Below are 26,565 nucleotides of genomic sequence, written 5' to 3' on the forward strand. Positions count from 1 at the left end.
TGCTGGTAGCATTTACTAGGCGGCTACTGTGGCATACTTATTTATATCACTATATGTTATGACTATGTATGCAGCTATCTCCCCCTTGTGGTGGCTGTAGGTAGACAAAATTCTGTCATGTCATTTTATGGCAGCAAAAGCAGGCGCTATTCTATTTATTCCTGCACTGTATATTGGGGTAGTTTGTTGGCACTATAGGGACAACCTGATGATGACCATGTTGTTAATTTAGGTTGTCTTAAGGGCATGGGTAGTTTCCAAAATATACAAAGGGGTGAAAAATTAAAGAAGTTTAGGTAGGATCTGCCCTTGGGATAGTTAGCTGCAGAAATGCATGTAGAGATCTATTTATGAGCTTTGGTCTTATCTATTGTCACCCAGCTTTCCCAGTAACAGATGTAACTGAGAAATGGAAATTTAACAAGTAAGAATCAGCAATTCAAGCCCGGAAGATGTCATACGTGACAGGTATATACAGTTCTGGACAACACCAGGGCGCTATATACAGTGATAGCATTGTAAAGTGTGCGAGCCGCCCGCCGAGGAAGGAGATTGTGTTCCTACACGTTATGGCTATGTTTGTCTTCAGATTACCCCGCACCACCTACTGCGCTCCACTATGGGGATGATGATGGAGACCAGCTGGCCCTCTTACTCCCCCCTAAAACATGGTTATGCTGAGAGTGCATGGGTTTTCCAATTTGGAAAAGTGAACGTGGCTCATCTAACAAGGGAGTAAAGCATTGGGCATGATGAAATTCAACATGTCCAATACTTGCCTCGCATCATGAATGCAGGAGAGAGAGGTGGGAGGCTCCCAGTTATGTAAAAGTATTACCCAATCCTGACAAAATTATCTGGGTGGGCAAACTTTTCTGTATATGTAGGGGAGCCCCAGGCATGAGGCGAGTTGAGCCTTTCTCCTAAGCCAGCACCATCTGCAGCAAGATGGGGGCAGCACACATGGTGTTTTGAACCCGTTTTTGGTTTTATGAAAACGCATGTGTTTTTGACCAGTTTTAATTAAGATAATTGGTGAAACCTGTCAAAAACGGATGCACTTGTGCGTTTGTTAACGGACTGCTTAAAAAACGGACCAAAAACGGGTTCAAAACGCCATGTGTGGCATCACCCTTAAAGGGGTTTTCCCATGAAACAAGTTAGGCCCTATTCACAGGATAGGGCCTAACTTGGTGACCGATGCGGGTCTCAGTGATGAGACCCCCAGAGATCATGAGAACGGGGGTTCCAGTGGGGGTCCTATGTACTCTCGTCGCTTCCCGAGATGAGCGGAGCAGTCGGTCGTGCATGGCCAGGCTGCCCCAATCATCTCCATGGAGCTGACGGAGTGCCGTACACATCACTGACACCCCCCAACGATCAGCAAGTTAGGCCCTATCATTGGAAAATCCCTTTAAAAATAGTATATGGAGAATCCACTTACTAAAAGATAACCTGATACATTTCTTCTGGATGGGGCAGAAACCTGTCTATAGGGGCCATAAACCTTCTCCAAGAGAATAAGGCTTCTACCTCCGCAATCCAAAGTCCAGACTCAAAAATTCCAGCTTCCATAGGGATTGCACATCTTTGCAGGGGAGAAAACAAAGCGCGGAGAGTCTACAACCCCATATTTTGGAACTATATGGATCCTATAGAGTCCTTGTGCCGAATGTTGCAGTGTGCACAAGGTCCTATGGTCTAGCCGAATGACCCCCTTAGGTAGATGTTACAATTAGAGGTTACGTTTATAGACTTGTCCTCCTCCTCAACCGTGCGGCAATGTTATGCTGTATAATTTTCCATAAACACGGAGGTTTAGGGTTTTGGCGTCCTGCCACCGGGGCTGAGCGTAGATTGTGAATGACAATGTCAGCGCTGCATTGCTGGATTCAAAAGATGCAGAAAGAGAAGGGGGTAAAGGTCATCCCCGATCCAGCGGCTGGAGGATCAGCTGATACCTGAGCCCATACAGGTGTCTAAGCTCCGCCCCCTCCATATAACCATTCAGCTGCTGGAGGATATTACAGGACTCCCATAGATTGTAGCTGACGCTGGCTCATAAAAAAGGCATTAGACCCAATAGTGGCCGGAACCTTCATCTCTGATCGAAGAGACAACATCCAGTGTCCAGAGAGCGGGAAAATGCAATTAACTCCTCGCAGGAAGATAAAGTAGAGTGTTGCCATTTCTAAAAGGATTTTTTTCTTATAAAATTGACCTAAAAGCTAAATTAAAAATAAAATTGCGATGTTACCTATGAAATTAGTCACAATTCTCGAGCTCATTCGTGAGTTACCTGCAGCTCCTGATTGGTTAGACAACTCATTTGTACGGTGGAACTTTGCCTTTAAGAATCCATATGTTAACAGGAGCTACTACTACCCCCCCTTAACTAAATTTATATCAAAGATATATCTTAGCAAGTCTACCAGGACCAGGGGCGTAACTAAGGCTGCGGTCACACGTGGCGTTTTGAACCTGTTTTTGGCCCGTTTTTAAGCAGTCTGTCAAAAACGCATACGTTTTTTTGAAAACGCATGAGTTTTGGGTCGGACATTGACTTACACAGTAGATACCTACTGGAGGCAGAAGAGACACATGAAACATGTGACCTCTACAAGATCAACAACACCGGACTCCTATTTCCCATTTTCAGCATAATCCATCCGTGTTTGTGTGGGATTCCTCCAGGTCCTCCGGTTTCCTCCCACACTCCAAAACATACTGGTAGGCTGATTAGATTGTGAGCCCCATTGGGGACAGGGACTGATTTGGCAAGTTCTGTGCAGCGCTGCGTTATCTGTGTGCGCCATATAATAATAATTCCTTTATTTATAATTATTATTGGAAGGCAGAAATCTAAGGTGAAAGCAATGAGCGGAGGTGAGGACATTATAAAGCACTTAACACTCTGCCCCCTCTCTATCACCCGACCTGACCGGGCAGTTATATTGACCCAGTAATGGCTGATAGTGGCCGGACCTGGCACCACCCATCTTTATGATGTGCAGTTTTGCAACGTTTCCTCCCACGGAGCTGATATGTAACTTTCCACAGTTACTACATAGACTTTAACAGGCAATAAAACATGTTTGTCAGAACCCTGGAGGGGAAAGTGATGTTTATAGGTATCGATATTACATCGCCCCATTGACTTTCTCAGGAATAACATCCTTATTATAATCAAATTAGGAAGAAAGTTTCCTATTGCCATTTCCTTTATTGCAGAGTCCTGATTGTGGCATAAGAGCCGCTCGCCGATACAATAATCATATTATATAATAGTATAATACAGGAAGTCCCCAGGTTACATACAAGATAGGTTCTGTAATTTTGTTCTTAAGTTGAATTTGTATGTAAGCTGGAACCATATATTTTATAATTGTAACTCCAGCCAAATTTTTTTTGGTCTCTGTGACAATTGGATTTTAAAAATGTTGGGTTGTCATAAGAACCAGGATTAATAATAAAGCTTCATTACAGACACCAGTGATAACTGTTACAGCTGATTATTGTAGCCTAGGACTAAAGTACAATAAATTACCAACATCCAGAAGTCCGTTTGTAACTAGGGGTCGTCTGTAAGTCAGGTGTTCTTAAGTAGGGGACTGCCTGTAGTCATATTTCAATATTTCATATAATAGTCTATATTCCCAAACCTTCTACAATGATAGAGGAGGTAATTATAGCACATATTAAAAAATCCCCTACCGTTTTGTGTACTACCCTCCTGACTATGCATCTCCATCAGTGACGTAGCTAGGAGAGGCAGGGCCCTATAGCAGGCTTCTGAATGGGGCCCCCCTTCCCACTTCAAAAATATACTTATTTCTATACTCACTTACACACCATACATCGTATGCATTCACATGCAGCATATATACATTACATATATGTACAGTGTGCAACATAATATGGATATAATGGTGCACATCCTCCACTTTTTAGTTTGTCAGGTCAGATGTCGGGGCCCCCTGACACTGTGGGTCCCATAGCAGCTGCTATGGCTGCTACCGCTGTAGTTACGCCCCTGATCTCCAAGCCTGAAATAAGGCTCTAGCACCCAGCAGGCTTTTTGTAATTTTGGGCAGGTTGTGTGGTGTCAAATAACAAAAGAGGGGCATCGCGGTCATAATGCACCTTTGAGCATGGGATGCCCTAAATGGAGCTTGTTTTTGTAAAACAAGACCAGAACCTGTTTGTCAAAATCCCAAATACTCCCCTGCATGATGTTGTTTTAGTAAATTGGCCCAAAATGTGGAGGGGATAATGAAGGACACACTCTTTACTCCTAGGTTACTGATCTTCATAGTGGAGACCTGTATATTTACTATTGATCCAATAACTTCTTTATAGACTGCATACGGTATATACTGCTGATGTATATATGTTACCATGAGGTAAGGTACAGAAAAAATTGAGTATGATGGTGGGTTTATTTGGGACTATGCATACTAAAAAAACGAGACGATACTTTAAAGTAAATTTATTCATGATAATCCAGGGGCACGTACTTATAGATCCAGGCATCGTGACCGTGGTAATCTTCTTATATTACTTATCCATGGCCTCCTTCCTTCTAAAATCAATGTGTAAATTATGCTAATGAGTCAGAAGGCCTCTGAGGGTGTTACCAGAGCCCCTCTGTGCTGTAGCTTCACAGGCTGTTACACTGTGCAAGGATCACTAAACCCTCCCGCTGTGTGCAATTTCAGCAGACAGAGGGATGGGGAAGTGCTGAGGGAGCAGGGGAAGACAGTATAACAGCCCCAGAGCCCTTCTGACTCATTAGCATAATTTAAAAAGTTGACTTTAGAAGGAAGGAGGCCATGGATAACAAATATAAGAAGATTCCCACAGTTACGGTGCCTGGATCTACGAGTAATGTCCCTGGTTTATTATGATGGTGATTTTGATGATTTCCTTTTAGGACTTTTTTGCAAGTTGCTTCATTATTAATTTTAGTCCGGGTTCCGTCCATGGTGGAGACGTTGTACTTTTACTGATATTGTAGCGTTTTCATTCCCAGACGTTATAATTGAGGCCTTGGTATTATTTATATGCTAATTATTATACAATTGTATCATCCCGAAGCAATAAAGCCGCAGTCACATTATTTTGTAGGTTTTCCTACATGTCCTATAGTGTTTTAACCCCGTCCTGCATCATTGGCTGATGTATAGTCAGACAGGCCGAGCGCTGAGCTCTACTTCTGCAGGTCACAAAGCCGATGTAACACACCCTATAATGATTCCCTATTGTTCCATGGGTGTGGTAAACTTCACATGAACTCCTGCAGTTAGGAAGAATAGAAGCTGACACCGGGCTTTAATATCCTCTTAACCCTTCATGGACTATTATTTGTTTTACAGTGAAAATGGGAAGTACAATGACCATAATGACAGTATCCGTGACAATGGCTGGGAATTGCTCATGCTCCATTCATTAGGCTAGCCACCGGCATGGCGGGTGATGTGCATAGGGGGGCACTTTAGGGTAGGGATGATGAGGGAGTGCCAGGACACTATGTGATATTTAGGGTGCAGATAATAATAATTCTTTATCTATATAGCGCACACAGATTACACAGCACTGTACAATGCATGTCAAATTGGTCCCTGTCCCCATGGGGCTCACAATCTAAACAACCTAAGAGTATGGTTTTTTTTGGAGTGTGGGAGGAAACCGGAGGACCCAGTGGAAACCCACACAAATATGGAGAGAACATACAAACTCTTTGCAGTTGTTGACCCTGGGTGGGATTCAAACCCAGGAAACCAGCGCTGCAAGGCAGAAATGGTACTCACTCAGCCACCGTGCCACAGCGCTGCAACATCCAACCAGAGGTGGCAGTAGTGTGCCAGATAAAATACAGCAACATTTAAAGGGGGTGCAGAGATAGGAGTCCTAACTGAGATCTGGTATCTGAAGATACCAAGGGCCCACCTACAACATAAGAAGACCTCAGTATAATGGATTAGTAAATGGGGATCATTGTTACAAACTATGTATTTAGGCCCAAGATCTTTAAAGGGGTTGCCTTTAAAGCAAGGATAGGGGGTAAGTGCTTAATATATGAAGCTCCGATCACAGGGACCACCAGCAATCATCACAAAGTTTCCCCTAAGTATTCTCCATTCACTTATTGAAGATGTGGAATATGTTTAATTTGTGGAGCAACCCCTTTAAATAACATCCCCTTTAAATAATATCACTAATCGCCGCAAGACTACTCTCGCTGACGATCATGAACATGGCAGATCATGGACTTTTTTTTTTACATAGCTTTCATTTGGTTAGTAAGAGAAGTAAGAGAATAAATCTGTGAGATCAGACTACACAGGGTGAGTTTGTAGTCTGTTTCTATGGAGACACATAGGTCTGCTTAACAGCTCTTTATACAATATGGGTAAAGATGTTAAATCAAATGAGGTTCTTTAATTTTTGGTGAATTGAGAGAATGGGAAAAGCTTGCGAAGGTTGACCTTGCCTTAAAGTCCTTCAGTTGTCCACTTCTCTTAAAGGGGTTGACTACTAATAAGAATACTGATTGCATTGTTAGCTAGCCTCACAGTACTATGCATTGCCTATAGGATATCCTATAGGGATAGGGTAGTCTTATAACAAAGGTTGGTTTAAAAAAAGTAGCCCCCATTTACATGAAGCGGCCATATTGGTCTGATCTCAAGGTCTGATCTTCATTGGTCGATCTTTGAGATCTCAACTTACAATGAAGTTTGCATAGTGACAGTGGTATCTAGGGGGTCATTGTCCTCCATCCCTTTCACCAGAAGGTTAATAAAGCGCAAATAATTGTCAATCAATAAATGTAATAGATCCGATTAGTATCAGCCCGAACACTCAATAAGTTCATGTCTCATTCCGGGTTTGAGAATGAAGTTTTATAGACCGATCTGATGAGAGATATATGATAGATGTCTCATTAATACAAGATGACAACATTCTAGATGTGGATGTGATGTCACCGGTGTCTGTGCCCCGAGGGTAATTGGTATCATGTAATAACTTATACACTTATAGATTAGTCATCTGTGTGTACGCACAATGACTAACCCGGGCACCGTACTCCCAAACTGCAGCCAGTGCCTCCCGCTTGTCGTAAAAGTCCCCCCCATCATTCATTGGTCAACATGGCGCAACAGTCTCATCTCCATCAATTCGGGCTGAGGGTAGACCCAAGTAGCCACCGGCCTGAAGCTGACGTCATCTTCCAAGGTAGAAACAAAATTGAACAAAATTTAGCCATTGGCATTTATCTATAATAACTTTGGCAAATCTTGATGCTCCACAATCTCGACACCAAAAATAGGCCATGACAAAATCATAAATGAGAACATGATCTGTCCTGTAGGATTGACTACACTGATGAGTCAAACTTCTTCTAAGAGGCTCTAGAGCAGTGATGGCGAACCTTTTAGACAGCGAGTGCCCAAACTGCAACCAAAATCCACGTATTTTTCGCAAAGTGCCAATGCGACAATTTAAGCAGTAACTTATTACTCCCTGCTTTTTCACAGGTTTAATAGGTTGTATAGGCACCTGAGGACACCAATACAGTAGAAAGAAGGAGAAGGAGTTTGGATTATCATCGTAGCTTCCTTCTAGGGTCCTGAGCTGCGTGAGACTGCAAAAGGCCTTGAGTCCTGTCTGGCAAACTCTATCCTGGGGTGATGGCGAGGGTGCCCATAAAGAGGACTCTGAGTGCCACCTCTGGCACGCGTGCCATAGGTTCGCCACCACTGGTCTAGAAGATTGAAACCTCCACCAGACATGGCCACCAAGATTTCTCTTCCCACGAGGTCTCCTATTCCCTGATAAGGCCTTACTGAGACCAAAGGATCTGGACATGCTTATAATAAGGTAGCCTCTTGGTCATTTGACCATCACTTTTGATATTGTCCATGGCATCTCATATAGAGGGAAGCTAATGCTGATATGGAAGCATTGTGAAGACTCCCTTCACCAAATGGATCTCCAGAAGGAGAACCAGTCCTCATATATCCCACCATCGGTGAATGTTGTTTCTTGCGTTTCGATGGGTGGAGGGATTTTTATAATAAGTGACCTACTTTCACAAACCTTATTGTAACCAGAACTAGTGTTCCTAAAATATAGCATGACAAAATTATAAATGAGAAGGATTGACTACACTGATGAATCAAACTTCTTCTAAGAGGCTCTAGGAGTCGAAACCTCCACCAGTCATGGCCACCAAGATTTCTCTTTCTACGAGGTCACCTATTTCCTGATAAGGCCTAACTGAGACCTAAGGATCTGGACATGCTTATAATAAGGTAGCCTCTTGGTCATTTGACCATCACTTATGATATTGTCCATGACATCCTATATAGAGAGGAGCTAATGCTGATATGGAATCATTGTGAAGACTCCCTTCACCAGATGGATCTCCAGAAGGAGAACCAGTCCTCATATATCCCACCATCGGTGAATGTTGTTTCTTGCGTTTCGATGGGTGGAGGGATTTTTATAATAAGTGACCTACTTTCACAAACTTTATTGTAACCAGAACTAGTGTTCCTATCTACCGGTACTTACAGCAAGCGATGCTTGGTGACCACAAAGTTTTGGAAAAGTTATACCCATGTTTTATTTGGCTCCTGCTGCAGTTGAAAATAGTCATTACTATTCTACTCTTCTGCTCTTTGGTTGTTGTCCAATGAAAATAATTCTTGAGTTACTATTATGAGCATTAGTTCTCATGCACCGACCCATGAAAGACGTCCGGACATGTGGAAGATAGTAGAGTTCAGCGATGAGGAATTAGGAACCAGACCTAATGTCCCAGAATATAAGTAGAATATTGGGAGCACCAATCAAGTTCTCAACCTGGTTACTCGGTGCTCTACATCGGATGCAGGTACCAGAGAGGCAACCTATGCGACTGTGGTGGAGACTTGTAGATAGAAAACCTAATTCAAGGTTAGGTTTACTTCTGGTCCTAAAACATTAGAAAATCAAAACTAGCTGCAAAGTCTCCAGTACCTGGAGTGTAGGGTTTGGTGATATGGTGGACCAGTACAAGATGGAGCACCATGTAAATCTTGAATTCAAGAATAAATGGGGTACACAAGATCTCCTATGCCTGGTGATGTGTTGATCTTCCCTACAAAACCTTAACTTTATGATCGTTCCACTAAAAAGTTCAACCCTCCATCATTGACCCTTAAGGAACTCAAATTATTTTTCCCTCTGAACAAGTCTGACAACCCAAATCTGGTTGTGAAGATGAAACTTACCGAAGGGGCATTAGACCACGGGTGGTCCGGCAACACAGACCATGTGACCACCGCTTCTTCTGAACCGACCACAACTCGTCTGTAATGTACTTGTTTCCTCATGGTTTTTTTTTAATGGTTTTTGCTGCCCTGTACCTTATAATGTTGATAAATGAGTCCAGGACTGTAAACTGAAGTTGGATAGGAACTTACAGCGTCGGAAATCACTGTGTTGCAGGAAGTTTAATTCAGTCAAACTCTGGTCCGATCCCTTGAGGCCGTCTAAATTATTCTCAGGGGAAAAATTATTTGCTGATTACCAATACGGCGGCTGTTACAATTTAATGAGGTTGCATGACAGCCTTTCTTAAAGGGGTTGTCCGGAGATTAAAATACATGTAGTGTTTTGACTATAGGTAATGCATGGTTTTACAACTGAGCTCCATTCAGCTGAGCTCAATACCGGCACCAACCGTGGTCAGGTGTGGCGCTGTTTTTGGAAGAAAGCAGCCACAATCTTCAAGCTCCAAAACCCCTTTAAGCGAGACAGTGATGCAGCTTCAGAGTCATCATGCAGTTTGAGATTATTGGATATATTGCTCTGTGATTAGTTGACTTGGTTAATTTTAAATTTGGGAAAACTGTGTATTACATGTACTTTGTGGATTTTAGAGCATTTCCATTCCTTTAATTTGTGCTGCTTCATTGAAGATCTGCAGCATAGTATGAAATTATCAGTACAGATTGTATTCTGACGTTTGGTAAAAACGTATCCACTTTGCTGCCATTGTATCTTGCAGCAGATTAGTCACTGAATAGGCTGCACGCTGCAACTAGCCAGAGGGTGGTGGCACACGTGGCGTTTTGAACCCGTTTTTGGACCGTTCAAACAGTCCAATTAAAACCCCATGCGTTTTGAAAACGTATCCGGTTTTTCCTTTTTGTCCGTTTTTCACAATTATTATAATTATCATAATTGGGGGAAAAACTGCTTAATAACAGCCCAAAACGCCACATGTGCCACCACCCTAAGGGTGAAGACACACATGGCGTTTTTGGGCCGTTTTTACTAAGTGCGTTTTCAGATCGTTAAAAACGCATGCGTTAAAAAACGCATCCGTTTTTTAAAAACACATGCGGTTTTTGAAAACGCATGCGTTTTTGTCCATTTTTCATTGCGCAATTTCGGAAAAACTGACAAAAACGCATGCGTTTTCAAAAAACGCATGCGTTTTTAAAAAACGGATGCGTTTTTTAACGCATGCGTTTTTAACGATCTGAAAACGCAATTAGTAAAAACGGCCCAAAAACGGCCCAAAAACGCCATGTGTGTCTTCACCCTAAGGCCACGTTCAAACAATGCGTTGCAGTTTTTGTTGCCTTTTTGACTCATTCCAAAGGCCCCAACCGTGATCACATGCTGTGGTTACATTGGGGCAGATTTACTTACCCGGTCCAGTCGCGATCCAGCGGCGGGTTCTTCGCCCTGATTCAGGTCCGGCCGGGATTCACTAAGGTCTGTGCGCCGGTATCCACTAGGTGTCGCTGCTGCGCCGAGGTCCGCTGGAGTTCACCGGAGTTCACCTTCTATTTCTTGGTGCAGGTAAGTGCGTGTCAAGCAACACTTTTTTTTTTTAAATACCGTGATTTTTCCGAATTCGTTGGGTTTTCCGACGGCATCGCCCCCGATTTCCGTTGCATGCATGCCGGCGCCGGAGCGGCACAATCCGATCGCGTGCGGCAAAAACTCGGGGCAATTCGGCGCAAATTGAAAAATTTGGGAAACCCAACGAAAAAAAAAGCGATTTGGGCCCTTAGTAAATGACCCCCATTATGTTTTAGCAAATGCAATGGAGACGCAAGTAACTTCAGCATGTGATCACGATTCAAGCCTTTGGAATGCGTCAAAAGAGCAACAAAAAACGTAACGCATTGGGACACATTTACTTACCTGGTCCTGACGCGATCCAGCAGCGCGTTCTCCGACGAGGATTCGGGTCTTCCGGCAATTCACTAAGGTTGTGCGTCCGATGTCCACCAGGTGTCGCTGCTGCGCCGAGGTCCACCGGAGTTCACCAACCTATTCCTGGTGTGAGTGATTGATTTTGCGACACACTCCGTTTTTTTAAATTCCGCGGTTTTTCCGAATCTGTCAGGTTTTCCGATGGCCGCGCCCCCCGATTTCTGTTGCATGAAAGCCAGCGCAATTGAGCTGAAATTTGATCACGTGCGCCAAAATCACGGCGGAATTCGCAAAACGGAAAAAGTCGGGAAACCTAGCGAAAGTGCGGCCGCGGAGCCCATAGTAAATGAGCCCCAGTGTGCGAACGCGGCCTCAAGGTGAAGTCACACACAGCAGATTAAGATTAACCATTCCCATTCATGTAACGAATGTCTTTTACTATCTATGTGCATCTTGCAAAAACAACCCAATTGATAGACATAGAACTGTTTTTGAGTTGCAAAAATTTCTGCAAAAAATAGTCATCTACCCCTTTAAAATCCCTCTAGGCTGCCCCCTATTGACGGGGCTGATCATTATCACATACTACATGTCATTTTATTTGTTTACTGCACTTGGTGTCGGCCAACATTCGGTTAAAACTTTCCGCCCCGGCAATGAAAGAAAAGTTCTCAGCTCATCCTCTGCATCTGAACATTTTCTGCATGAGAGGTGGAACAACAAGAGGCGGCTTTGTGTCCTCCTGCACTTGTCTGTGTGTATATAATACTAAACCTTCAAGGGGGAACCTTATCTCTGGGCATCAGGCTGCACCATCCACCCGCAGCAGGTAAAACTGGGCACCCAAAACGCTCAAACCTGTGCCCTTACATGGCAGATCCCTTTAAATGCACCTTTAAAAAAAGTTTCTAGCTCAGTATAATTGATCGTTGCAAAAGTTGGAAAACTTTGCACTTTTAGTTTTTTTTGCAAAGTGGCTGCCACCTTTGTGCGGAATCCTCGGAGGAGCGTCCTCCCCCCTCGCTGTGGAATGGTACAGTCTGTTGTTGTAGCAGAGCCCAGAGGCAGTGACAGGCACGTACCATTGTGATTGCGCTGACTCTGTTCTTGTGTTCCCAGGGGCAGATCGAAGTGGACAGCGAAACCGTCTTTAAGTTGGCCGCGCTCATCCTGCAGGTAAGGACGCGTGCACTTAAAATTGTGCTGCAAAACCAAAGTTTGGTGCAAACTCCTTACCTTCTGCTACCCACCTACGTCCTATTTCAGGTGGCACAGGTGCCGCAGAACTAATGCAATTTCTGCAATCGTCCATTAAACGTCAGGTTAATTACTCATTCGGGGCGATACGTCACATTTGGGGAAGTATTCTGTTATGTCATGTTCAAGTGCAAGGTGTCCCTAATTTGTAAAGTTTTGCATTAATACAACTGCACCTGCCTAATGCCCCATAGGGGGGTGTATCAAGGAAGGTTTTTCCGGCATTGAACTGCTACAAATGCAAAGCACCGGGGAGGTTTTAATTATGTTTTTTGTGTGTTTGTGTCAATATTATTGGAAATGAACACTTTTCCTATGTAAACTTTGGTTACTTGTTATCGTATGCCGGAACGTTACCATTGTCAAGGTCAATGTGCATGTGTGTAGCTGCTGGGGAACTGCAAGTTCCAGGAAATTTTAGCTTTCAGGATACGGTGGATTCATGTCTCGTCATGGCTTTTGGTCTTGTGCCCGTGGTCCTTTGCAGGGGTGGATCAAGACCACCATGGGCCCTGGGATGTATGAATATTCTAGCACTACAAGTCTGGAATCACTTCCTACATATGGTACTAGGAGCTTTTTGGGGGAATGGAGGATGTGTCCCTTCTGTCTGCTTTCAATCTGCCATTTCGGGACGTTTGGAGGACCTTCAAAGGTCCTGAAATAGCTCTTGTGTACCTGTGTATTGAGAGATACAGAAACAGATGTACAAGGATTTCATGGGTGAAAGTCATTCTGAGTATAAAATTTGGTGGTTGGTTTGGGTGACCATGGGCCCCCTAGAAGGTTTGGGCCCAAATCACCAACTGCTCTGTAGTTTTCTGAATTCTGAACGTATCCTCCCATAGAAGCAGTGATTAAAGAAGAGACTACCTCTATAATCTAGCTATTGTATATACTTCGATGGACCTGGAGGTAAAGGAGGACCCAGTAGACTTCTACCAAAACAAGCAATATGGCCACCATCGCGGTTCCCATACAAGTTGTTACCCATATTTTGCTACTCTGATACAACGACAGATTGGTGGTCACATAACATATCCAAAAAATCTTATTTTTAAAGGGCAGAACTAGATGACTCCAGGACTTATATAGGAATATACCCGGAGCTGTAGAACATTCCAAGGTTCTCCTTTCCAACCAAATCCAAGTACAACCACAAGATAAGGATTAGTTTCTTGCTATCTGCATGTTCAGACACAATCATGGTATTCCACCTTCCTTTGAGATAAGGCCCCATTCATTTCATGTCCTGCTGGGTGTCTGAAAGATGCAGCAGCTCCCAGATAAGATCCTCTTCCTGCCCTGATAGGTTTTAGGACATATTTTCCATTCCTGACTTTTTGAAGTTTACTTAACGTTGATGAAACCCGTTTTCTTCTCATATATCAGTGGTTGGCCGGTCCTCGTCTACAATACATGGAGGTCATGAAATATTCATGGTGGATATTAATAATGGATGACCTGACGTAATGGCGGCCACAGGATGGATCGGGCTTGGAAATTTCTGAGATATTAAGATGTCACTAACTCCGTATAAATAGAAGGTTCTTTTAGATTATTTAGAACTTGTGGCCAAATTATTGCTTCCTCCTGACTGCCTTAGCTTGGGCTGAGCTTGCATGTGCCGACAGTGCCACCCATGACAGTGGCTTATCTCCACCTAGGGCGCTTGGATCAGGCACATGACCAATGCCAAATATTTTTAATCAAGGTAAAGTCGGGACACAGTCGGGACGGTGAAAAAAACTTCTTTTATTCCATGCTCAAAAATACATCATAGTGCAGCAACGTTTCAGCTCCAAGGAGCCTTGAAAAAGGCTCCTTGGAGCTGAAACGTTGCTGCACTATGATGTATTTTTGAGCATGGAATAAAAGAAGTTTTTTTCACCGTACGACCTGGAGTGCTGCCTGCTTTCGTGTACTCACCATACACATTAGATATTTGGTCAACATGTCTCTCATTATGTATGGTCACCATAAGTAATTCATTCCTGGCCTTACCATGAACAAACGTGGAAGGATAGTAGGGCATATTGATATCAAATTGGTGAAAGATAACCCTTTCCGGACATCGGCTTCTGTGAACCAGGCAGGAGTATAACGAACAAGAAGTGGATCTGGATTCGATGGACCTAAGTTGAAATAGTGGGACATTTGCACTCCAAAAATACCGATTAGGAGATGGCGGGATGGGCTTTTGGCCAACATCTGTCTATTGTATACGGCCAGTCCTCAAAAGGACCATAAAAATACGGGTAGTAGAGTGGCACCCTCTAAAGGACTAAAAAGTATGAGCAGTAGAGTGGAGGGTCTTTCGGCCAACATCTGTCTCTCGTGTATGGCCAGTCATATTGATGGTGTGGACCTATAGGTGACCAGTCCTTGGTTGGAAATTTTTGTTGCTCATAAAAGAAACGATGGGCAATTGCACCCTCTAAAAATCCTGTTTAAGGACAATATATAAAATACCAATCAGGAGAAGAGGTGAGGGTCTTTCGGGCAATATTTGTCTCTCGTGTATGGCCATTGATAGTAATTAGTCTACTTGTGGTTGACCTACAAGTGGCCAACCTTCTTACCAGATGGGAGTTGCTCGTAATGGAAGAGTCACAGGTTGTAAATACATAGCATAGTGTGTTTTACCCGCTGAGATGAGACAATCCTAACCTTTTTTTTTTCTCTTTTTCCATTTGTAGGAGGCTCGGGGAGACTACACTAGGTAATTAATCACCGTCTTTTGTCTCTTGTATGTTCATGTTCCGGGGTTGCTTTCTGAATGGTAGGCATAGCTGCCAAAGTCTACATCTTCCCCCAGGCCACTTGAAGTTATGTCTGTGGTGCGAGAGGAGAGTAGTCTGCAGACAGGGAGGGGGGGCTGGTAAGGAAAGTGTGCTGACAATCCAAAAATAGGTTTGGATAACATCTCCTAGGTTTCAGCCCAAAATACATCAGTTTAGTCAGACAGAGTACGTTACGTTAGGGCTGTCTGTCATCCTGGGGTTTAATGAATTCCCTCCCTTTTCATTATAGTCTTTACTTAGGTCTTGTGGTTATGAACGGTCCTCTTTTTACTGCTGGATGTACATTTTTTTTTAGACTTTTTTATTACAAGGGTAAGTCATAGTGATGACTGGACTCTTTATCCTCAAATGATTTTGTAAAATGTACAGATTTATGTACAAGTACAGGGTGAGTCCAAAGTCAGGGAACACCTTCCTTCACCTAGTGAGGAAACGCCTTGCTTGACCCATTGAGCTTCACCAGAAGAGGCGATACATATTACATATCTGCCAGACAACAGCTATTTTGACCCAACTTATTGACATGTACACTTGGCTGGGCTGAGGGAGCATGTGTTAATAAAGTGAGGGGAATAAGCCTCATCTTCCATGAACTCCAGAGGATTATCTATGTTGGTATCGGAAGGAACATGGAACATGCACATTGAGTTCTAGTTATGGTCCACCAACAGGTTTTTTGGTATAAGACTAATCTATGAGCCTGTCTTTGTTGGGTTGAAGGCTAAATTTGAAGTAATCTGTGGCCCCAGGCATTATCATGTGGTGGCCTACTTTTGAGTCTTTGTTGGGTTGAGTGGTGGTCTAAGAGCATCCATAAATGGCAGCAGGGATGCATTGCTCCGGCTCGACCACTACACAACGAGTCTCTGGCCTGTCTTTGTTGGCTAATCTAGGAGTAACCTCTGGTCCAGGACATTCGTATGTTGAAGCCTATTTTTAAGGTCTTTTTTTGGTTTTTGTGGTGGCCCTTGAGCACTAATAATTGGGAGCTGGGCTGCATTGCTCCAGACCACTACACAGTGCATATTTGACCTGTTTTTGTTGGGTAAAAAGCTAATCTAGGAGTATCCTCTGGTCCAGGACATTTTGTACGTGATGGTCTATTTTTGATGTCTATGTTGGTTTGAGTGGTGGTCCATGAGCACTAATAAATGGGTATTGAGGCGAATTGCTCCGGCTCGGCCACTGCACAATGGACAGTGCCTTTTTATTCTTTTTCCAGATGCAGTCTAGAATAGTTGTTCTGTTTGTTGAAAGCCTAACCAATCTGATAATGAAGACTTATCCTAACAATGGTTTGTCAAGCTCCCCGGCTCCCTCTAGGGGTGGACATTTGCTTAATTATTTTTAATGTCACAATACGTTGGTTGAGCTTATGTTCATAAGTTGAGACGGCCCTCATGCATTTTGATTAGGCGGCTAATCAAATGAGTGTGTGGCTTTGAATGTGTACCTAGTAAAGATTAAGTTGCTCATATAAATCATGCACACTTTTTTTATTTTGTTATTGACGTCCCTACGGGGTCCGCCCTGCTGTATAATGGCTGGCACGAGGCACAGGAATAACAGGTTCACGTCGCACTTTCTGCTCTGTTTACCCATTAATTCACTTTCTACCTGACAAACATACAAGGAACCCGTGCAGCCTTGGAGAAAGCTTCTACTCTACAAGTCCAGGGACCTATTAGTTACAAGTCACTGAGCAAATACGGATCATAAAGGTCACACATGGGCCTGTTAATGATTCATCCGTCTTTCCCTTTTCTCATTGCCAAAGTGCGAGCTGATAAAAAGTCCTTCCCACACAATGTCACCGGCCCGGGTTTAATAATAACCAGTGACCATTTGAACTTGAGACTGCCCAACCCCGATCCATTACTACATTGTCCTGGGCGCCTCCATTGTGAATGAGGTTGAGATTGCACGTTACTGTGTTATAAACTGTGATACTATACCATATCGCTTAATGTATACAGCTCTTATGGAGACCTAACCACCTCAATAAACAATCCATGTGTAGTAACTTATAATAATCCTTTATTTATATAGTGCACACAGATTACGCAGCGCTGCACAGAGTTTGCCAAATCAGTCCCTGTCCCCAATGGGGCTCACAATCTAATCACCCTACCAGTATGTTTTGGAGTGTGGGAGGAAACCGGAGGACCCGGAGGAAACCCACACAAACACGGAGAGAACATAAAAACTCTTTGCAGATGGTGACCCTGGGACTTGTATCCAGGTCCCCAGCGTTCCAAGGCTGTAATGTTAAGCACCAAGCCACCGTGCTGCCCCTAACCAATCTATGTAAGCCTGGTTCATCTGTGCATGCATGTGTTCTGAATCGGGAGAGGTGAGTAGCCACTCCCAGATACCTCTAGCTTTGGCTTATCTCCCCCGACAACAAAGGATCAGACATGTAAGTAATCGGTATTCCCGAGTCAGCATATCTCAATACACAGGGGCTAGTCATGCTGAAATCAGGAGATTCGGCTGACTGCACTCTTACTTACTGCAATCGTACCTTTACCACTTACTTGCCACCCTCTAATATACAGAGAGGATACAGAAAACTGATAATTATAACAATAATTATCATATAGAATTTGTGCCCATGTTGCGGTATGGCCCATGTTGAGATGTTGGAATACCCCGGGGAACCTTAGGGGGTTCTGCTTTTTGTTAGAGAGAACACATGCAACATATCTCTGGAAACGAGATAATATAAGAAAATATAAGAGAGCACTGTCCTAACACAGATCATGTAAGTCAATGTCCGACCCTTTAAACAGGCCCTGGAACATGACAATGATGGAATCCCAAGCCGATACTTTTATACTTGGTGGAAGAAAATGGACTGCGTTCAAGCTACACTCTAGGACAGTGGTGGCGAACCTATGGTACTGGTGCCAGAGGTGGCACTCAGAGCCCTTTCTGTGGGCACTCAGGCCATCACCAGAGATGACTCCAGGTATCTTCCTGCAGTCCAAGACAGCCCAGGACTTGCTGTGCACAGAGCTATTTTAAAGTGACAATGCTACCTGGGACTACTGGAGGAGTGGAAAGGTGTGGACAGATCTGGATTATCATTGTAGCTGTGACAGAGCAGGGAGTGTAAATCACTAATACATTTCTGTGTTGGCACTTAGCGATAAACAAGTTAGTCTTGGTTGTAGTTTGGGCACTCGGTCTCTAAAAGGTTCGCCATTGCTGCTCTAGGACAATGGTGGCGAACCTTTGGCACGGGTGCCAAAGGTGGCACTCCGAGCCCTTTCTGTAGGCACTCAGGTCATCGCCCCAGGACTAAGTTCACCAAATCCACCAAATCTTCCTGCAGTCCCAGGCAACTTAAGAGATGCTGCTCTCAGTACTATCTTAAAGCGACACTTCATTGGCTGCGGGAAAAGTGAGAAGGTGTTGACAGAACTGCATAATCTTTGGAGGTCCTCCTGTTGGACCCACCGTTCTTCCTGTACAGAGAGTCCCTGAAGAGAATCTTCAATAAGAGTCTGAATTTGTTCTCCTTCTTTCAACTGTATTGGTGGCCTCAGGGGGCCGATACGATTGAATGATGTGGAAGAACAGGTAGCAATAAGTTACTGCTTCAGATGGATTTTGGTTTGCAGTTTCGGCACTCTGTCTCTAAAAGGTTCGCCATCACAGCTTAAGGAGGTGTAACCTCACACCAGCTCCAGACCACTGCCCATTCGTATCATTCCTGCCATCATCTCTCTGCTCGTTCCCAGGCACCTCCTAATTACTAAAAATAATCACATTCACAATCTTTTTTTTCGCCTAATTGTTCTCCTGTGCCAAAGCCATGACATAGGGTTGGGCGCCTACTGCAAAATCTAGGGCATTGTGAAAAGATACTTATGTGCTCCGTCTACCCGTCGTGCGAGTCAGCAGAGCCGAGATGGTTCCAGCTACTGTGCCAATAACACAAGTAAAGCCTAATAGTGTCACAATAGCAATGATAGCTGAACAATAGATGCATTCAGAGTCTAAGACCAGCTGGAAGCGCACATCAAAACCTCTCCGAGGTGTGTGCTCTGTGCTTTGTACATGTAATAACCTGGCCACACAAAACACATTAAAGACCTGAGTGACAGTCAAGGTCAGTAGTGAGCGGAGCGAGGTGTGAGAATGTGCAGGCAGCAGAGGGAAAGACGTTGTATCATCTATTTTACGTGCAGAGAATATGCGGACAATACTATAGATTCTACAAGTCCCCTGGGGGTGAGATTGACAGGTTACACATGAATGGTGCTGCCCCTTTGATGAAATTTTAAAGGTTTTGTAAGATGAAGCTTGTGACGGTCATCTTCCATTTCTCTTGGATTTTTGTGGGTGTACACAAATTATTCCTAGCCCCCCCCCCCCCCCCCATTTGTTCGGGCAGTGTATCCGAAATGAGAAATGACTAAATATCCAACATGTCCGATTCTTCCTTCCCGCTGGGTCGATGGGTCGAAATCATCAAATTTGGCAGATTTTTCGACTATGGGCCTTTACTACGGATTATCCGCACTTGCGACGGATTATCCGATTATTTCGAGGATTGCACGGCTGTGAGGGGTATTTAACAGGGGATTGTGTCACATGCGATCGGTTTTTGGCGCAGCGACAGGAATCGGGGGCCGTGCCGTCGGGGGACGTTCCGACTGATTCGGACTGGGGGCGGGATTTATCTTTCAAATTGTGTCGCAAGATCAAGCACTTACATGCAGAGGGAAGAAGAAGGTGAACTCTGTCTGACCTGAGCGGGGAAGAGACACATGCAGGATATCGGGCGCACAATCTTAGTGAATCACGGCACAGTGCATCATTGTCAGACAATGCACTTTATGTGAACTCCTTGGACAGGTAAGTAGATGTGCCCCCATGTGTATTGAAGGCCTTTACGCTTGAAGTCAAATATGTCTTGCGACGATCCACAGTATAATTTGTGGAGCTTATTAATAAACCTACTTGCTTTTTCTTAAAATCTCTGCTTGCTGTCACGTTTTTATATATAGTTGAATGCTTGAAGGGAACCTGTCAGCAAAAAAAAATGACCTATTAAACCACTACCAGTGTGTTATGAAGCAGCTAGACACCTACCCGATCATGTTTCTTTCATATCCGAGTGTGGTGGCATCATCCAGAAAATCTACTTTGAAGTGAGATGTAAATTGGTTGTATGAAGTCATGGAGGTGGAGAGTGTAGCACTGAAGTCAAGCTCTCCTCACGCAAGAATGCCCCTTCTGCTGTGATTGACAGCTCCGTGTCCACAGTTATAAGTGACCAGCTCACCTCAAGTCTTGCGCATGATGCCGGAGGGGGCTTTCTGAGGTAGGAGAGCTTGACTTCAGTGCTAAAATCTCCACCCCTGTGACTTGTACATCCAATTTAGATCTCATTTCAAAGTCCTTTTTTCTGGATGATACCAATGCGTTGGCCCATGGGAGAGACATGAATTGGAAAGTGTTAATCTACACAACAACATACTGGTAATGGTTTATTATGTGAATTTCTGCTGACAGGTTCCCTTTAAAACACATAGAGACCCTATCTGTCTCCGAACAACTTTATTTTGTTCCAAACTCATATCTGCTGATATATAAGGGTGACCTCAGGTCATATAGATACCCAAACATATGATGCAAACCCGCCATTGTTTTCATTGCAGACGAATTTTGGGGAGGGGACCCGTCTCATCTCACATACATTGCTTTGGTATCACCTGGATCACTGCCAAGTCTTGTAGATAGCTCAACTATTTCTACCGGGGTCTACATCCAAGTCATTGATACCAACAAAACATTGGCACGGACTCAGCCCACAACTCAACACGAGTAAACCACATGAAGGTCTTAATGGGAGGTGCTGAGATCATAAAAGTGTATTGTCAGCAGGAGGGGTAATCGCCATGATACTTGGCACCCGCTACACCTCTGCCGTAATCGTATAATAGACAATTTCTCATATGGGAGTCATGCCTGGAAAATAAAAAGTACTGAATGGGCCTTCTACTAAATTATACATTCATGGCTCATCATAAACTATGATAAATGCCAAGTCAGCGTGTCACCTGGATTATAGACTACACATATAGTCACTATGGGGCTCATTTACTAAGGGTCCGAACGCTGCACTTTTGTCGAGTTTCCCGAATATTACCGTTTTGCATCAAATTGCCCCAGGTTTTTTGAGCACGCAATCGCATTGTGGCGCATCGGCGCCGGCTTGCATGCGACAGAAATCAGGGGGCGTGGCCGTCGGACAACCCGGCGGATTCGGACAAACCGCGGAATTTAAAAAAGGATTTGCGTCGCAAGATCAGCACTTACATGCACCGGGGAGAAGAAGGTGAACTCCATCGGATCTCGGCACGGAAGCGACGCACGCAGGAACTCGGGCGCACGAGGTTAGTGAATTCCGCAGTCCCGAATCCTCGTCAGACAACACACAGCGGGGATCGCGAGAGGACCGGGTAAGTAAATGTGCCCTTACGTGTCATCTGGGTTATACTGTAGGCCTGTTGGCCGCTATTACTAGTAAAGTTTCCCAAAGTTAGGTACATTGGGGCAGATTTATCAAGCAGTCTGAAAGTCAGAATATTTCCAGTTGCCCATGGCAACCAATCACAGCTCAGCTTTAATTTCACCAGTGCTCATGAATATTTTAAAGGGGAGCTGTGATTGGTTGCCATGGGCAATTGGAAATATTCTGACTTTCAGACTGCTTGATAAATCTGCCCCATTGTGTAAGTTTGTTAGTTTTGCTTTGTTTTTCCTATATTAGGCATTTAACTAGCACGACATTCAGTCTAACATAATAATCAGTTGTTGTCGGTTCTACTGTGGAGGAAAGTTTTTAGGTTCTTGGGCAACTTTTAATTCCCCGTGCCCCGTCACTGGCTTTTACCCTACTACCCTACTAATCTACCAACCTCCGCTGGTAGGATATTAAATATCCTGCCTTTCTAGAATTCTCTCTTCTATATGAAATCTCACCTATTAACCCAGGGCCGGCGCCAGCACTGGGCATACCTGGGCAAGTGTATCGGGGCCCAGAGCTGCTGGGGGGGGGGGGGTACATATGGCTCTATGTAAGGAATCCATGGTGGTGAGGGGTGCTGTGTCTAATGAATCCATTGAGTGTGAGTGGGACTTCTATAAAATAACCATGTTTGGGATGATAAACTAGGGAATATTTTAGGGTACAGGAGACTTTTCTTTAGATTCTGAATTCTTAATGTGCCATGTGAGTTCATTGCAAAGGGGCCTACTGTGGCTCTGTCATCCAGGGGCCTAATGAAACCTGGAGCCAACCTTGTGTTAACCTATAAAAAAATATCCCCCAAAGTCATGTCAAATTGAGTAGAGAAGAGTCATATTTGCCTGAGAAGAGTCAAGTTTAGAGGCTTCAGTTCTATACCACCTAGAAACATGATGCTGGTGTCATAATACAAATAAGAAACCGACAATACAGGCAGTTAAAAAAGTCAGGAATTACATTTCCATCTGCAGTTCACATTTCCAACTATGCCTTTAGCTCCCTGTATCTCTGTTTTTTATACATATTTGAATGCTTGAAGGGAACCTGTCAGCAGAAAATTACCTATCAAACCACTACCAATGTGTTGTGAAGCAGCTTAACACCTTGACCTATGTCTGGTTCTATTGATCAAAGAATAAACCTGATGGGACCTGAAGGATGAGATTCTTATCTTATCTATGGAACCAAAGATGGGGCCTCTAAACCTGACTCATCTCAGACAAACATGACTCTTCTTTAATCATTCTCACAAGCCTGTGGAGGAGATATATATATATATATATATATATATATATATATATATATATATATATAATATTCTAGAAAGGACATTTCATACCTGACCTGAGGTCGGAAGTGTTTTGCTAATGCCAATATTTGAAGATGGAATCGATGGTTTATAAAATGGCAGCGTGATATGGCTACGAGACTACGGCCTAACAAAACAAAGCAGTGGACAAAGACCCCTAGTGAAAGATATTGCAGGGAACACTTAGTATATAGATAACGTCTATGTAGATAATGAGGACAATTAGTGTGGAATGTGAAGTGTTGACTATCTAAGCTCTTACTGGGGGCAGCGCAGATACCACATGACCTTGGGGGTCCGGTATACGCCATTCTTATAGCGATAAACCATTATCTGGTCATTAATTACCTCATTATCTGCTCATTCATTACCCAGGTGACACAGTCCCATGTTTTACACAGGGCCTGTCCTAATTTAATAATCCGTCCTTACACGTCCTTACTCTAGTCCAGCCGTGACTCATTGCCTTAGCGTGATGTATTACATCTAACCAGATACTGAAGGGGTAAGAGCAAAGATTAACCTGCTGACCCAAACACAGGAATACTAACAAATCCCATTGTTCCTTCCCAGACGGAGAGAGAATTCCATTTTCATTATTTCACAATCTACACAAAAACTAGACAGAATGACTAAAAACATTAGCGGTGTGTGAGTATCCGGCTATCTGTCACCTGCAGGTTTACTCAGAGCCCGGCTCGGGTGATATCGTGCTCAGAAGACCCTTCCTATGGTGGGAATTCCGGCTCTTCTTGGTGAGCTGGCTCATTAGGCTCCGCTCACTAAGAAGAGCCGGCTCTTCTGGCTCCTGAATGGCTCCCTATTATAATAGGGAGCCGCAGGCCAGTCAATCACACCACGCCATTCCACTTTTAACCAGATTGTATCGGGTTAAAGGGGGCGTGGTGAGCCGGTTAGGGGGTTAATTGAGCCATGGGCTCAAGAGCCGGCTCATTCGTGAACAACTCATCACTACTATGGTCCTATTGAGTTGACCTTGGGTCATAGTTAGGGGTTTGTGGTGGCCTCAGCTCAGTTTAGAAGAACTAGATAAGCAGAGAGGGGGCCACGGGGGGCCCCTTAGCTATAAAGCTAGATGGGAGGGAGGACCCCTTATGAGGAAACCATTACTAAGTCATGGATTATGGTTGATGGATGTTAAAACTGTGCTATTGTTTATCTATTTAGGTTGTAGAAGATTCCGTTTCATTAAAAACTATATATATATATCTGATAGATGGGGGTGCCTTAACCCCAGTTTTGCGAACTAATATGGCTGTCATATAATGGATACAAAAGGGAGGGGTGACCATGCTCAAATATTTCCAAGGATAGAGCATCAGGTCTGCCTGTGGTTGCAAAAGTGGGGCTGCCATCTTTCATAAAATTGAGGGTCACCCTATATATGTATCTGTTGGCAGATCCTGACCAATATGTGTTATGCACGCCCCCTTGACACTTATCTTTCTCATCCATGAACCAGGATGAACAGGATGTGCATGTTTTTTATACATGTAGTCCCTGTTACGTACATGATGGGTTCTTTAGATTTGTTCCTAAGTTGAATTTGTATGTGTTTTATCATTGTATGATAATTTTTTATTTTTTTTTTGGTCCCAGTGACAATTGGATTTTTAAAATTTTTTGCTGTCATGGGAACTAGGTTTGACAATAAAGTTTAATTACAGACGCCTTACAGCTGATTATTGCAGCCTGGGATTAAAGTAACATCCAGAGAGCTTCACCAGACGTTACAGTGGGCTGTGAGGTCCGTCTGTAACTAGGGGTTGTCTGTAAGTCGGGGACCACCTGTGTAGACTGCAGAACGCTGCTACTCTGGGAAAGGATTGCTCGGCGATGGTTCGGTGCGAGCCTGTGATAGACAAGATATGTTTCCATGCAGCTATTTCTGATTCTGCTGGAAGTCTGTTATCAAGACCGAAATAACTTGGTTTAAATTTGGAGAAAATGAAAAGGAAAAACATTGCACAGAGGGGGATCTGCTGAGAAAACGGAACCGGCGCTCCAGATGGGCACGCAGTGCGGGTTGTTTTCTTTAAAGAGCTGACATGTAAGATTTCCAGTCCGGGCAATGTGCAGGACAGATAAACACTGGATAATACTACATCACCCGGGGTATGCCTTGTATTGTCCGCAGCTGCCGGCCCCATCTAGGAGTCGCTGGAACTAAATTTATTTTATTTTTATCGCTTCAATGCATCTGAAAAAGTAAAGAAAGCTAATTTTTTTTCAGATTAAAAATATCCCACTGTTTTCTGTATTCTGTTTCTATGGTGACAGACTACAAACAAAGCTTGTGTAGTCAGATCCCAAATTTTCACTTTGTCCCCAAATTGTGAATCATTTTAAGACAAACCCAAACTCAGGAACACTCCAAAGTAGCCCAGATATATGCAAATCAACCTTTCCTGTTTGTTTGACCGTCTGTTTGAGTCTCATAACTGGTTCCATTATGGTTTTTTACTTTCTAAACTTTGATACTATGCAAATATTAGGTGTCTTCAGTGCACAGTACTAATGTTTTATACCAGGGGTGTAACTTGAGGGGGTGCGGTTGCAACTGGGCCCAAGAGGTTTAGGGGGCCCATAAGGTGTCACTTTCCCATATGAGAAGACTATAACTATAATCCATACATTATAGTCAGGGGCCTGGCACAGACTCCGCACCAGGGCCCATCAGCTTCAAGTTACCCTACTGTAAAATGAATACCCAATTTTTTTCTATTTTTATTGGTTTTATATACAGTAGTATGTGTCTTCTTCGTTTTTGTGCAGAAATAGCGCCATGCCTGTTCTCAGGCTAGGTCGGGTATTGCAGCTCAAGCGAATGGTATGGCTGAACTGCGATACCAGATATATGTCATGGTAAAAAAAAACCCTGTTTTTGGAATTATTCTTGGATAATCTGCAGGATTGAGACATATGATATGAGTGAATTTGGACCCACTGTTTGTGGTCAGAGTGCTGTACCGCTGGACTTCAGTATATATATATTCTGTTGTCATTCAGGGTGGATGAAGTCCTTGAAATCCCTGTAATCTATAGGGCAATAGTCGTGAGTCCAGGCTGTCCCGGGCACAGCTGTAGCTATAGATCTGCTCCCTCCAGGTCTGTCAGGATGTGTTTGCTCTGTGAGTCACTGTGTATTCTAGGTTCAGGCTGTAACTCTTTAAATATATTGTTTACCATGTGAGCAGCGACAGGAACTGCCTTAATTGATAACTTGAACAAAATCCAGGAGATTTATTATCATCTTGGAGGAAGCAGAAGATCCAAATGTGTCCGATCCGTAAAAAGCGACTTGTCAGATTGTTTCCATACACATCTGTTGGATGCATGGCCCCTTACTCTCTGATTACCAGGTGATGTCTTAATATGACGGAGGAGGAGGCTCATCCGGGGGCGCA

General features: G+C 43.7%; 1 protein-coding gene across 5 annotated transcripts in view; it reads left to right on the top strand.

The window, feature by feature from the left end:
• The window catches only part of FRMD4B (FERM domain containing 4B), a 186,841-nt gene that overhangs the window by 117,535 nt on the left and 42,741 nt on the right, over nucleotides 1–26,565 (top strand). For 3 of the 5 annotated variants that reach the window (XM_072128485.1, XM_072128486.1, XM_072128488.1), the window contains exons 6-7: nucleotides 12,343–12,399; nucleotides 15,180–15,202. In XM_072128485.1, coding sequence (XP_071984586.1) covers nucleotides 12,343–12,399; nucleotides 15,180–15,202 — 80 coding nt within the window. Of the gene's footprint in view, nucleotides 1–11,797; nucleotides 11,978–12,035; nucleotides 12,053–12,342; nucleotides 12,400–15,179; nucleotides 15,203–26,565 lie in introns of those variants that run through there. The other 2 variants (XM_072128487.1, XM_072128489.1) reach the window with 2 other exon arrangements.

The sequence above is a fragment of the Engystomops pustulosus genome, chromosome 10 (assembly GCF_040894005.1).
Source record: "Engystomops pustulosus chromosome 10, aEngPut4.maternal, whole genome shotgun sequence".
In the NCBI taxonomy this organism is placed as follows: Eukaryota; Metazoa; Chordata; class Amphibia; order Anura; family Leptodactylidae; genus Engystomops; species Engystomops pustulosus.